The 12,361-nt window shown below is 42.4% G+C and overlaps 1 protein-coding gene across 2 annotated transcripts in view; it reads right to left on the bottom strand.

Moving 5' to 3' along the window:
* Nucleotides 1-12,361, bottom strand: part of DOCK1 (dedicator of cytokinesis 1) — a 582,086-nt gene that overhangs the window by 431,810 nt on the left and 137,915 nt on the right. For both annotated transcript variants that reach the window (XM_072629055.1, XM_072629056.1), the window contains exon 23: nucleotides 1,229-1,337. In XM_072629055.1, the coding sequence (XP_072485156.1) occupies nucleotides 1,229-1,337 (109 nt within the window). The remainder of the gene's footprint in view (nucleotides 1-1,228; nucleotides 1,338-12,361) is intronic.

Genomic DNA, 12,361 nt, shown 5'->3' with positions numbered 1-12,361 from the left:
GGAGGGTCAGGGGGTGCTATCCCATCTCCAAAGGAATGTTTGACATGATCCACACCCCACGTGGGTGGAATGGGGAAACATGGAAACCAATCATGGCCCATTTCTGATCACATGACATACAAATCTCTCTAAGTCAAGGATCATAGACCTGAAAGCCATAGAATGTGATCCACTTCCATGCTTGAAGCAGTTTAGCTTTCCTCACCCTCATTTCAGAGACTGCCTCAGTTTCCCCATCTGTTAAAGGAAGGGGCAGCGCACCATCATCTTCAAGGACCCTTCCAGCACTAGATTTATAATCTCATCACTCTGGAAAGATGGTGTCTGGAGACAGAAACCACATTACAAGACTTCAAATTATGTAGCGACAAAGCCCAGGGAGAGCACTCTGGACCTGAATTCAGAGGGTGTCCCTTCGAAGAGAAGTTCTACCACTTAATAGCAACATCTCACAAGTGACCTCAGTTTCCTCCTCTGTAAAACTGGGGGCAGGAGGGTGTCAGACTGGATGACTTTTCAGGCCCTTTCCAGCTCCAAATCTATGATGTTCTACAAAGCAGACCTACTAGAACAGAGGATGGCTTCATCTGACAAGACAAGAACCCCACTCAGCAATGGCTTGCAAAACAATCCTGTTAAAGGGATCTGGAATTATCTGATGGCCAATAGAGAGCACAGAGCATATGAAGGATGAAGAAAAGGAAGAGAAAGGCCCCATGCAGTGCTCTCACATCAAAACAAAAAAGGAGGCCAAAGGACTGAGACATCAGCCTGCTCCGACACATCGCCTGGAGGAAGGAAAGCAGTGGCCTAGGGGGTGATGAGCAGCAGCTCAAACCCCATCCCTTGACACCCGAGGAGAGTCAGAAAGTGCAGAAGGAGCTGATCGTCAAGTCTGCTTATCTAAAGAAAAGTAAATTCAGATTACTGCCTTGCAGAGAGGGCACAGACATAAGCAATAAAAGTATTTAAAAGCATCTGAGAGGGGGAAAAAAAAACCTTCATTATACACACTGAGCACGATTATGCTCCTTGCAAAATATACTCTGGGGCATTCAGGCTTCACTGAGTGCATAATTAGGACTTCTCTCCAGCCCACAATCAGAAGCCCTTTTCCTCTCCCTCCCAGCCTCCCCTCCCTCCCTCTTGGCCACCCCTCCCCTCCACATTAGCTCCTCAGAAGAAGTGGATAGCTCCTCCAGAGCCTTCGAGGTCCTAGAAGCCTTACCTTTACTCGAACTGTTTGATCAGACACACTGCCCATCATGTCATTGATGGACTTGAATAACTGCAGCAAGGATTCCATGAAGTCGGCTTCCCCTTTGTTTTCATACAATCTGCAAAAAAAACGGCCAACGGAATTAACAGGAGTCCAGTGACCTGGACTCAAATCCAAGGGCAGACACACACACACACACACACACACACACACACACACATATCCATATGTTTACAAAAAATGATGACGTTGATAAAACTGGATATTTATTTTAGAGTGTGCTGAGGCTTTTGATTTCCTTGGAGTTTCATGAGGTCAATACTACAGGTAATTGTCATCTTCATTTTATAGATTAGAAAACTGAGGTTGGGAGGATTTGGGTGGGGTTTAAGCCCATATTCACATAAGTAATAACTGAAGGGCCCAAAATCTGACTCTGAGTCTAGCAAAGCAACCAACATAGAGGCTTAGCTGAGAAAGCGCTGGACTTCGAGTTCAGAAGACTTAGGTCCACATCCTGCCTAGGACAGTGACGTCCTGGGTGACATTAGAAAAGTCATTTAACCTCTCTGTGTCTCAGTCTCTCATAGGAAAAATAAAGGGGTTGAACTAAGGATCTCTGAGGTCCCTTCTAGTCCTAAATCCAGGAGCCCACTAGCCCACAGAGATACATCATACAGATAGATAAATAGAGACAGAGTGGTGGATGGATGGATAGATGGACAGACGGACAGACGGATGGATGGATGGGTGGATGGAGAGATGGATAGAGAGATGGATGTATAGATCTTATTTGCATTCCCAAGCAAGGAGAGAACTGGGTATCAAAGTACACAGAGTATTTCACTTGTCATCAAGAAGACCACAGTTCAAATGAAATTTACTAGCTACGTGACCCTGGGCAAGTCACTTGCCCTTTATTTGTCTCAGTTTCCTTATCTGTAAGACGCAGATAATAACAGTACCTGCTTTCCAAGGCTACTGTGAGGATGAAGTGAGATAACTTATGTAAAGTGCTTTGTGAACCTAAATAAATCCGGGATTTTATTAGCTATGGCTTCATCTGACACCTGTAGTTTTTCAGAACTTTTACTAAGTTTCACAGACGAGAGACATCCTTGAGAAAATATCCATACACGCACTAAAAGAAATTCTAATTTAAAAGGATCTCGGATAGTGTAGCGGATAAAGTGCTAGGCTTGGAATCAGAAAGAAATGGGTTTGAATCTGCCCTCAGACACACACCAGCTTTATGACCCAGGGCAAGTCATCTAACCTCACAGAGACTCAGAAAGAGACTCAAGTTGATGGCCCCTCCAGCTCTGAATCTATGACGAATGAATTCTGTCCTAAAACGAACAGTCATCAAGTCAAAGAAAGAATGATAGCTTTTTCGTAAAGCTGAGCTTTCCCTTACAACACAAAGGGAAGACACGGATGGTCTGTGTGACTGGAGTCTGGCCGTATTTAAATTTCCACCACTTGAGGGAACCTTTCAAGGAAAGATGGTGAATGTTTATTCATCATGAAGTCAAGTACCATGCCACACAATTGCCATTCAAGGCCCCTGTTGGCATGGCAAATGAGGGTGGGGGCCCCAAAGAGTGACAGAAAATCACCCAGTGACTAAGGAAGTATCCCAGTGACCTTGAACCAAAAAGTTGCCCCATTTCTTAAATAACTTGCAGGAGAAGCAAAACAAGCAAAAGCCCAAGGATTTGAGTAAAGGCCACTCATCACTCATTGTCTGCTTTTAAACATTCTCAGTGTCATCAGCAAGAACACAAGTGACACTTATGTAGCCATTAACTTTATCCAAGGAATGATGGATCTTTTGACTCCAAATTAAGCATTATTCCCTGGTGGGACACCAAGTCCAGCCATGAACAAGGACAGTGAGAAGGGGAATCTGGCCATTCCTATTTTCCTAGGGGTGGAACATTAGCACTTGCAGGGCTTAATTCAGTCTCTGAAGCTGGCTTTCTCTGGTTTTCTCATTAATGTGGGTCTGTACACTCACAAACACCCAACCCCCTGCCAAGACGGGAGCATTCACTACAAAGATTCATGATGGGGCTCTGAAAAAAGCCTACTGCCACTGAACAAATGATCTGGAGTCAAACAGCTTGCTGTTTTTCTAATTTAAAAACAATCATTAAGAATAAGAAAAATGCAAATCAAAATAACTCTGAGCTTTTACTTCACACTCAGCAAACTAGAAAAGATGACAAAAAATGAGAGTGGTCAATGCTGGAGGAGGTGTGGCAGAACAAGCACACTCTCCCCGAGAGGGAGAAACTGAAATAGCCAAAGCCCTTGACCCAGAAATCCCGCTGGGAAGTATATATTTCAGAGAGGTCAGTGACAAAAACAAAAGCCACATCTAGAACACTATTTGTAGTGGCAAAGATCTGGAAATAAAGTAGATGCCCAATAACAGAAGACTGACTGATTGAATGATCCTACAGGAACATGATGACGTATTTCTGAGGAAGAATGATAAATATGAAGAATGCTGAGAAATACAGAAAGTTAGAAACAAATGAAAAGTAAGCCAAACAAGGAAAAAAACATAAACAATGACACCAAAGTAAAGGTTAAGGACAAAAACAAGAAAACACATAAAACTAAATGCTAAAAAATTTAAATGACTAAACTTAGGCCCCAAATAAAATACGTGAGAAAGTACCTTCCCCTGTCTCCCTGAAAGGAAGTGGAGAACCACAGATAAGGTCAGTCTTCTTCAGTGAATGAATTAGCTTTATTAAACATATCCTCCCCTTCTTTATGGTAAAAAAGGGCTTTCAAGGAGGGATGGAGGGATAGGACTGAGAGGAATATACTGCAAAATGTAGGCAATGAGAAAACAAAAGGCATCAATAAAAATTTATGGGAAAAAAAGATTTTAAATAAGAAAAAAAGTATAGTTTTACATACATGAAAAGAGAAAGGGATCATAACCATTGATATCAATGTCCTTAGCTCAAAGGATTTATTCTTTGTCAGGTCCTTGGAAGAAAAGTTATTGTCAATTATCCAGAAACATGACTAAGTCCCAGTGAAGAGTCTTCCTTAAAGGAAACACAGCAATGCAGACCAAGCAAAAAAAAGGGGGAAAAACTTCAAAAGTTTATTTCAACTAGAGGAGGAAAAGCACAATTGTCAAATCTATTCAGGAGTTCACTCTCCTCTCCCTCCCCCTCAAGATAATAAATGTGCTGCAGGTTAGGTAACAGAAAGTGTCACTTTTTTTTCTTCCAGCTGAAAACACCATGTCCAACCTGCCAAGAAGCCTAGTGACGCCAGCCATCAGAGGGCAGGATACACACTTCGGTCCAATTTTTAAAAGTTTTTTGTAACCTACAAAGGAAAGTCAAGCCCTCCCACTGTTTTCTATGGAAATAAAGGCCTTTTTACAGCAGCAACTGGGGATCACTTTTGAAGACGGGGATCTGAAAAAGGTCAGTAAAGCTAAACAACAGGAAGAATTATTAAAATTCCTTTTTCTAACATCCTAAAACTTTCAGTTTCAGGGTCACAATCATTTGCCTTCTAATACAGACTGGGAGGTTTCCAGGGTTCCCCAGATCCATTTCAGAGCAGGTTAGAAGAAGGTGGAATCGAGTGAGAATGAGGCTGGTGGACACCTAGCTCCTCACTGGCTCACCTTCTTCTTTTTCAAGGTAGGGGACTATGGGTATGGAAGCAGCAAATTCATGTAAAGTGTTATTTAGGGTTACTGAGCTCTTTTTAAACCTTTTCTTGTTTATTCTTTAGTATGAGAGATGAGGGAGAAGTACAGACAAAGAAGCGAAGGTTTTCTAGAAAGGCAAAGAAGTTAATAAAATGTTTGGCTTGGTTAAGAATGTAAACTGCGTCAGGCAAGGATGTCCATTTGGTCTTTATCACTGCATTCCACAGTATCTGGTATACAAAAGATGCTTACTAAATGCTTACCCAATTTTTAAAAACGGGAAAAGAAGTATTGAGGAAGTGTGAATTGAGAGGGGATGGATGGATGGATGGATGGATGGATGGATGGATGGATGGATGGACGGATGGATGGACGGATGAATCTGGCACAAGGACCTGGGACTACAGAACTCTAGGCACATCAACTATGTTCAGCTATTTGTTCTAGTATGTGGAGGGTGGTCTGGGGGCAGGAGAGAAGAGACTCTCAGAGTAGGAGTCTGATCCTGGGGACAATGAAGAGTATTTTTTAAAATATGTTTTTATATTTATATTTCAATACACTTGGTTCCCTTTGCAATCCTGGAATTTTATTTTATGTGCATTTAAAAGCATTATTCAGAGAATGGATCCATGTGCGTCACCATCCCCAGAAAGGTCCATGGTACACACAAAAGAAGGTAAAGATCCCTTGCACTAGAGGAAAGATGCATCAAACCAAGAAACAAGACATTCTTCTTAAGGAGGAAATAGGCAATGGACTAGGCCAATAATATGATCTCAAAGGAGAGAAATCTAGTCCTCAGGTGGTCATTCTGGTCTGAAATGAGGAAGCGGCCATAACCCCATGGGGGAATGGAGTCTTTGGGCTCAGGTACAGTGATGAGGAGAGAAGACTGGCTGTTTGGTCTGACTTCACGTGGGAAACTGGGCAGACCTAGAAGCAGCTGCAGCAGAAAGCCTTCCCCCTCACCCTCACTCCGAAGGTTCCTGGGGTTTGTGGCTCCTTTTTTATCTGCTCACCATGGTCTGCTCTGAAGTAGAGCCCCTGTATTTCTTTCTTATCTCTCTCCTACAGACAAAGCCCCTTGGAAGCAGTCCCCTATCCCCTTATTACTTAGGGCCCTTACAGTAGAGAGAATTTCTGTAAAAATCTACCAAATGCATGAAAAAGGAAAAATAAGAATTAGTGTACCCAAAAATAGGCATCACCACAGACTGTCTGGGCATTTGATTTGGCCAGAGATCTCCTCTTTGTGGTCTTCAGGATTATTTAGCTTTTCATGTTTCTACACTCTGACTCCTAACTTCAGTTATCAGACTCTTGAGAGGAAGTGCCATCAGCCTTCACTGCCCCCTCCCCAGCACCCAGAACGATGCCACAACGTGGCCAGCCTCCTCGATGTCCCTGCCCGTAGGGGACACTCCCTGGAATATTACAAGCCACATGCCTCAGGCCCCACACATGCAGATCTTGGCTTGAATTTTCAGAATATGTCAATCTATTTTTTTCCTTCTTATTACCTTGAGGGTGCAGCCTAGATTCTGCAGTGAATACAGTGTTGGGAGACCTGTATGCTCTGCAAAAGACTTTTGATTATTTCATTCGGTGCTTGCCAGAAACCTTTGGTCAGCCTCCTTTTACAAACGACAAGACCAATCATCCTGAGAGAGAAGTGATTGGGCCACAGCTATAGCAAAGATCTCCTGCTCATTAGATATGAATACTGTCCTGACCACCTTACATTTGAGGGTCATGAAGCTCTATGGAAAAGTCAGTTGTTTCCACCATGGTGGCCCAGAAAGAAATCTGGATTTGAAGACAGAAGCCTTGGGTTGATATTCTACCTTTGAAATTTACTATTTCTCTGGCTCTCAAATTCTCAACTATAAAATAAATGGGGGGGGAGGGGGACATAGACACCAGGTGGCCTTTGAGATCTCTTCTAGACTGCTTATAATACTATGATCTGAGAATGTTGAGCCTACTTGTTATAATGATGGATAGCTGGGTAGTTCAGTGGATAGAAGACCAGGCCTGGAGTCAGGAAGACTCCTTTTTCTAAATTCAAGTCCAGCTTCAGGCACTTAGTAGCTCTGGGATCCTGGACAAGTCACTTGACCCTGTTTACCTCAGTTTCCTTATCTGTCAAATGGGCTAGAGAAGAAATGACAATGCACTTTAGTATCTTTGCCAAGAAAACCCCAAATGGGGTCACGGAGAGTCAGACACAACCAAAGCAACTGAACAACAACATAAGACTAGTGGGTGTCACTGTGGAGGGTAGACTTGGCCAGCAAGTGCTTGAGTCAATCTGTTAGGAAGGGGCAGAGCTAGTCCTTCCCAGGCTTTTCCTAAGAGTACCTGCCCTTCCAGTGATTAAGGGCACGATCTTCTCTCTGCCCTCTCCCTTACTCCTCCTTTCTCTCTAGACACTGAACCAGCTACATCACAAGCTAGAACAATTAGCATGATCTTAGGAGAGGAAACATAATGGCATCAAGTGCCTTTCTCAGTGAAAAGGTAATGACATAACCAGCACAACTTAGAGATCCCAGTTAGGAAAACTGCTGACATTCAGACGCTGCTTTGAACTCTCTGCCCTAATGAGAATGTGGGGTTATCTCTAGCTACCCCTTGGGACACTTGGCGAGCTCAGGATAAAAGAAGGTAAAAGAAGTGAACAGAGTTGATTACAGTGTCTAGGACCAGGAAGGAGGAAGTTTGGGGAAGAGCAGGCTTTGGGGGGGCTTCCTTTTAATCCTTTAAGAACTAGTAACTTTAGTGCAACTCCTGTGCCCCAACATACCCTTGAGGGCCCAATGGCCCTCCTCCTTCTCTTCCTTCTCTGTCACTGTTCAATCTACCTCTCCCTTTCTCCTTTCATCTTCTTTCTCCTGTCACCAATTTTCTCAAGCTGCTCATGAAGTCCCAGGCAGGGCTGAGGACAGTCTCCTCACCGCTGCTGGTCTACATTCCTTCCTCTCAGTTGTGTCTCAGAGAGACAGAGAGAGAGAGAGAGGGTGGGTGTTGGTGTGTCCCTTAAAAACTCCTGTCTTCAAGGCTGCAATGGTCCCATCCCCTCTTAGGGTTGCGATGGATCACATGTCCTTTGGAACTAGAAATCCTAGGATGTCAGTCAACTCTCAGCTCCCTCTTACATTCCTCCCTGGGGTTTGGAATTTTGAATCCAAATCTAACTTCTCTCACTTTACTTAACCTTGGACAGGTCACTTAGCTTATTCAGAGCTGCCCAGTTTCCTCATCTGTACAATGAGAGGGCCTCAAGATGGTCCCTTATAGTTGGAATTTATGATTCTGACTGCGCATGGCCCCATGGCCTAAGTCCAAATCCCATCCCTGTTATCTAAGAGTCTGACCTTGGGCAGCCTCCTCACCTGTAAAGTGAGGGTGTCACATCAGAACAAGCATTCTTCATCTTTTCTGTACCATGGAACCCCTTCACAGTTTGGTAAAGCCTATGGCCTCCTTCTGCAAGGCTTGTTTTTAAATGTATAAGATTAAGCACATCACATTTGTAAGGAAATTAATTATACTGAAATACAGTGATTCAGAATATTAAGAAAAAGGTTTCACAGCCAGGTTAAGAATGCCTGGACTAAAAAGTCACTTCCAAGTCTCAGGGTTCCAGCGCAGGCTTACATCCTTTTCCTATTAGACATTTTGTTCTTGTGCTGTCTCCCAGGTACTGTCTAGAACATAAGTGGTTTTATGATTGAGGCTGAAGGTGATGGGGCAGAGAGAGACCATCTCAGAAAGGACTTCCCATCACAACTTCATCTGTTCCAGAAAACTGACCCTCGTCCCAGCAGGAAGCTACTATCTAAGCTTGGCCCAACAGAGAAGGACACAATATGGAGACCAAGCCCAGCACAGGGAGCAGCATCCCTGACAGGCTTCTCACAGGAAAGCACCCTGCAGAGGGACAGAGGACACCAGCGTTGGAACCTTTCTCCTCTTAGGGATCTCAGACAATGCAGCCTGGCCTTGCCCTAGTCCTGCCTATTTCTGAGCCATGAACAAAGCAACCCAAGGAAGGATACCACAGCTGGCTCGTATCTGCCTGTCCATCTGACTGCATTCTTCTCCCCCAGGGTCCCCAGATCCCAACACACAAGTTGTGTCATCTTATCCTTACCTCACAGCTCAGATACTCAGGCCCTTAGCATAATGCTTCCCCCACTTTAAGGTGCTTAATAAATACTTGTTTATTGACTAGACTCAAGGACTGTGTTGCTGTCCTTGGCCGTGGTGCTGATACAAGGTAAAGCCAAGTTAAATGGGAGCCAGCTCAAGAAGCCTTGTCTTCTCTCTGCATCTTCCTCCCTCTGAGGCTTTAGGATCATCTCTTTACACCTGGAATTGACCTTGGGGACCATTTAAGCCATTCCTAACCTGGAGTCTGGCACCTTTTTTTTTTTTTTTTTTACTATTTTTTGGATCACTGTTTTTCAATATAATTCAATATAATGGGCCTTACTTTATGAACTTAAAAACAAGCTTTACCAGACTGTGGGAGAGCTCTATGATACAGAAGAATGCTTGTTCTGATGTGACACCCTCACTTTACAGGTGAGGAGGCTGCCCAATGTCAGACTTTTAGATAAAAGGGATGGGATTTGGACTCAAGCCACATGACCATACGCAGTCAGAATCATGGACTTCTACCAGCTAGAGATATGCTTAGCTCTCCCACTAACTAGATACTTGACCTTGGATAGAACTTTTAATTTCCTAGGCCAAAATTTCTATAAAAGGAAGAGAATGGATTAAATGATCTTTGATGTCCCTTCCAAATGCAAAACTCTATTAAGATTTTCCTTATTTCTTAGGGTTCTTTCCCCCGTGCAATTGTTTCTAAGATGGACTTTTCTCAGTTCTCTTCTTGTCCTGCCTATTCTGAAATTTTATTCTCAGACTCATGGTCTATATCCTGAATTTATTTATTCTTTAATTCCTTGTTTTCTTCATGAAGTGAAAGCACTTTTATGGAGTTTTTCCAACATCCTTCTTTCTGCTGTCTCACTCTTAGAAATATTAATTCATGAGGGAAGTAATGTGGCTGGAAGCCATGTTCCAAAGAATTTAGCCACTGTCCCTATCCCAGGCCTTTTCCATGATCATTCTTCTTCCCACCAGTTATTCAAATGAAGGAGAAATAATATTTCAATTCATCAAACATATACACTATATTTATATATCATAAAAGAGCAGTCATCAAAACCATTTGAAACTGGTTAAACAATAGAAAATCTAGATCAGTGGAACAGACTAACAAGAAAGAAGCAGAAATACTTGAATTCAGTAACCCAACTGAGTGAGAAAGAACTCTCCATTTGACAAGAACTTCTGGTGAAACCGGAAATTAGTCAGGCAGAAATAAGGTTTAGACCAAGATCTTACAACATATTCCAAAATAGGGAAGCTTAAGAAAGGTGATGATTGGCAACACATTGACATCCTGTTCTCAAGTATAGTGGCTAGAGCACTGGTGTTGAAGTCAGAAGAACTTGGGTTCAAATCCTATCTTGTACAGTGATTAATTGTGTGACCATGAGTATGTCACTTAACTAACCCTGTGCCCCAGTTTTGTCATATGCAAAATGAAGATGTTGAACTCAAAGGTGTCTAAGGTCCCTTTCAGCCTTAGATATTATCTTTAATTACCTTTAATTCTATCTTTAAGATTACTATTAAACATTAATTTTCAGGAGTCATTTGGATGAATTTGAATGTTTATATTCAGAGAGAAACTTTCCTGATAATCCATGAACTAATGTGCTTGCTCTCTCATAAAAATATATATAAAAATGGAGAGTTGCATATATATGTACAGATACATACATATATGTGTGTGTCTATCTACATACATATACACACTTCTCTCTCTGTATTTGTCTGCCTCTCCCTCTCTCTTTCTCTCTCTCTGTGCACACATACAGACACAGATTCTGAGTTTAATCACTGGGGTTCAGTCTCCAAATTGTACTCTACCCTAGCTTGCCCCAAAAGACTCCTAGATAGAGATGGCCCTGGCCTTTAAAGAAAATCAGACCTTCTTTTTAATAAGCTTTATACTGTATTTCCTTCTTAATTAGCCTTGAGAAGAGAACACTAAACAAAAACAGTTTATTACCTTGCAAGGTTCAATAGTATACTAACTATAGATTATTAATGGACATTAGCCCCTTTATAAATTTTACGAAGATTCACACACAAAAAATAACTTTTTCTTTGGCTTTAGTCAGATCATGGTGCACAAAATTGGATTTTAAATTCCCTCAATTTCTGCTTAGCTCTTATGAAGGTTGCCTTAGGCACAGCTACATAAACATGAATGTGACTCAGAGGAAATATGAAGATATTGATTTTTTTCAATAACCTAACTTGGATTTTGAAATAGGAATATATTACACTGGTTCTTTACTTTGGGACAGTAATGGGGGCATTTCTGCTGCCAAGAATCTGCCCCATTTCCATGAAAGCCTCCCCACCAAGAGACACACTTAGACTCCCAAACCAACATCAACATCTGTCACCAATCACAGAAGGGACCTGAGAAGTCACCAATCCTAATCCCCTCATTTTACAGATGAAGAAACCCAGGGCAGGAGAAAAGGACTTTGTCAAGAACATAGAGAAGGACAGATGGCAGTGAGGGGATTTGTTTTTCCCGCTCTACTACTCTGATTTCCCAAGTCAGACCAATTAATTGTCTGTACTGGTCTCTTCCCACAGTGAAGGTTTAAATGACCAGTTGTGACCTTTTCTCACCCAGCGACATTAGGGCAATGAAGAAGGCTCTCTGGTCTCCGTATAGTCTGGTCTATAGCTGAGACTCTTCATTTTACCTCTAATTTTTAGGAACTATCTTAAAAAACTCAAAGTACTCTCATATAAGATGATTAATTTATATACTGAGAGAGTTGAATGTGCACCAGACCTCCCAAGTTCCAAAGGGGAACCCCCGTGAAAAGGAAACAGTGGATAAACTTTTCCATTAGAATCTTCAATCAAAACACAAAGGGAAAAAAGGAAAATCCAGAATTCCTATTTTTGCTCCCACTTTTATTTGACTGGTTACTGAAAGAGGGAAAAGGGTCACAGCAATGGGGATGATTGAAAGGGGGACAAGAAAGTCAGGGCCAAGGGAAAGACATTCACAGAATTCCAAAAACCCAGCATCCAGTTAGTCCAACCTTTGTGGCACAGTGGATAAAAGTGGGCCTGGAGTCAGGAAGACTTGAGTTCAAATGCTGCCTCAGAAACTTACTAGTTGTGTGACTCTGGGCAAGTCCCTTAAACCTCCATCTGCCTCAGTTTCCTCAACTGTAAAACAGAGATAACAATAGCATCGACCTCCCCAGGGTTGTTGTGAGGATAATAATGGTAAAGTGCTTATCCCCTTGCCTTCCTCCTGGAATAGT

Source organism: Notamacropus eugenii, chromosome 1 (assembly GCF_028372415.1).
Source record: "Notamacropus eugenii isolate mMacEug1 chromosome 1, mMacEug1.pri_v2, whole genome shotgun sequence".
Lineage (NCBI taxonomy): Eukaryota > Metazoa > Chordata > Mammalia > Diprotodontia > Macropodidae > Notamacropus > Notamacropus eugenii.
The sequence above is the reverse complement of the archived record's forward strand: the minus strand, read 5'-3'. Positions and strand labels throughout refer to the sequence as shown.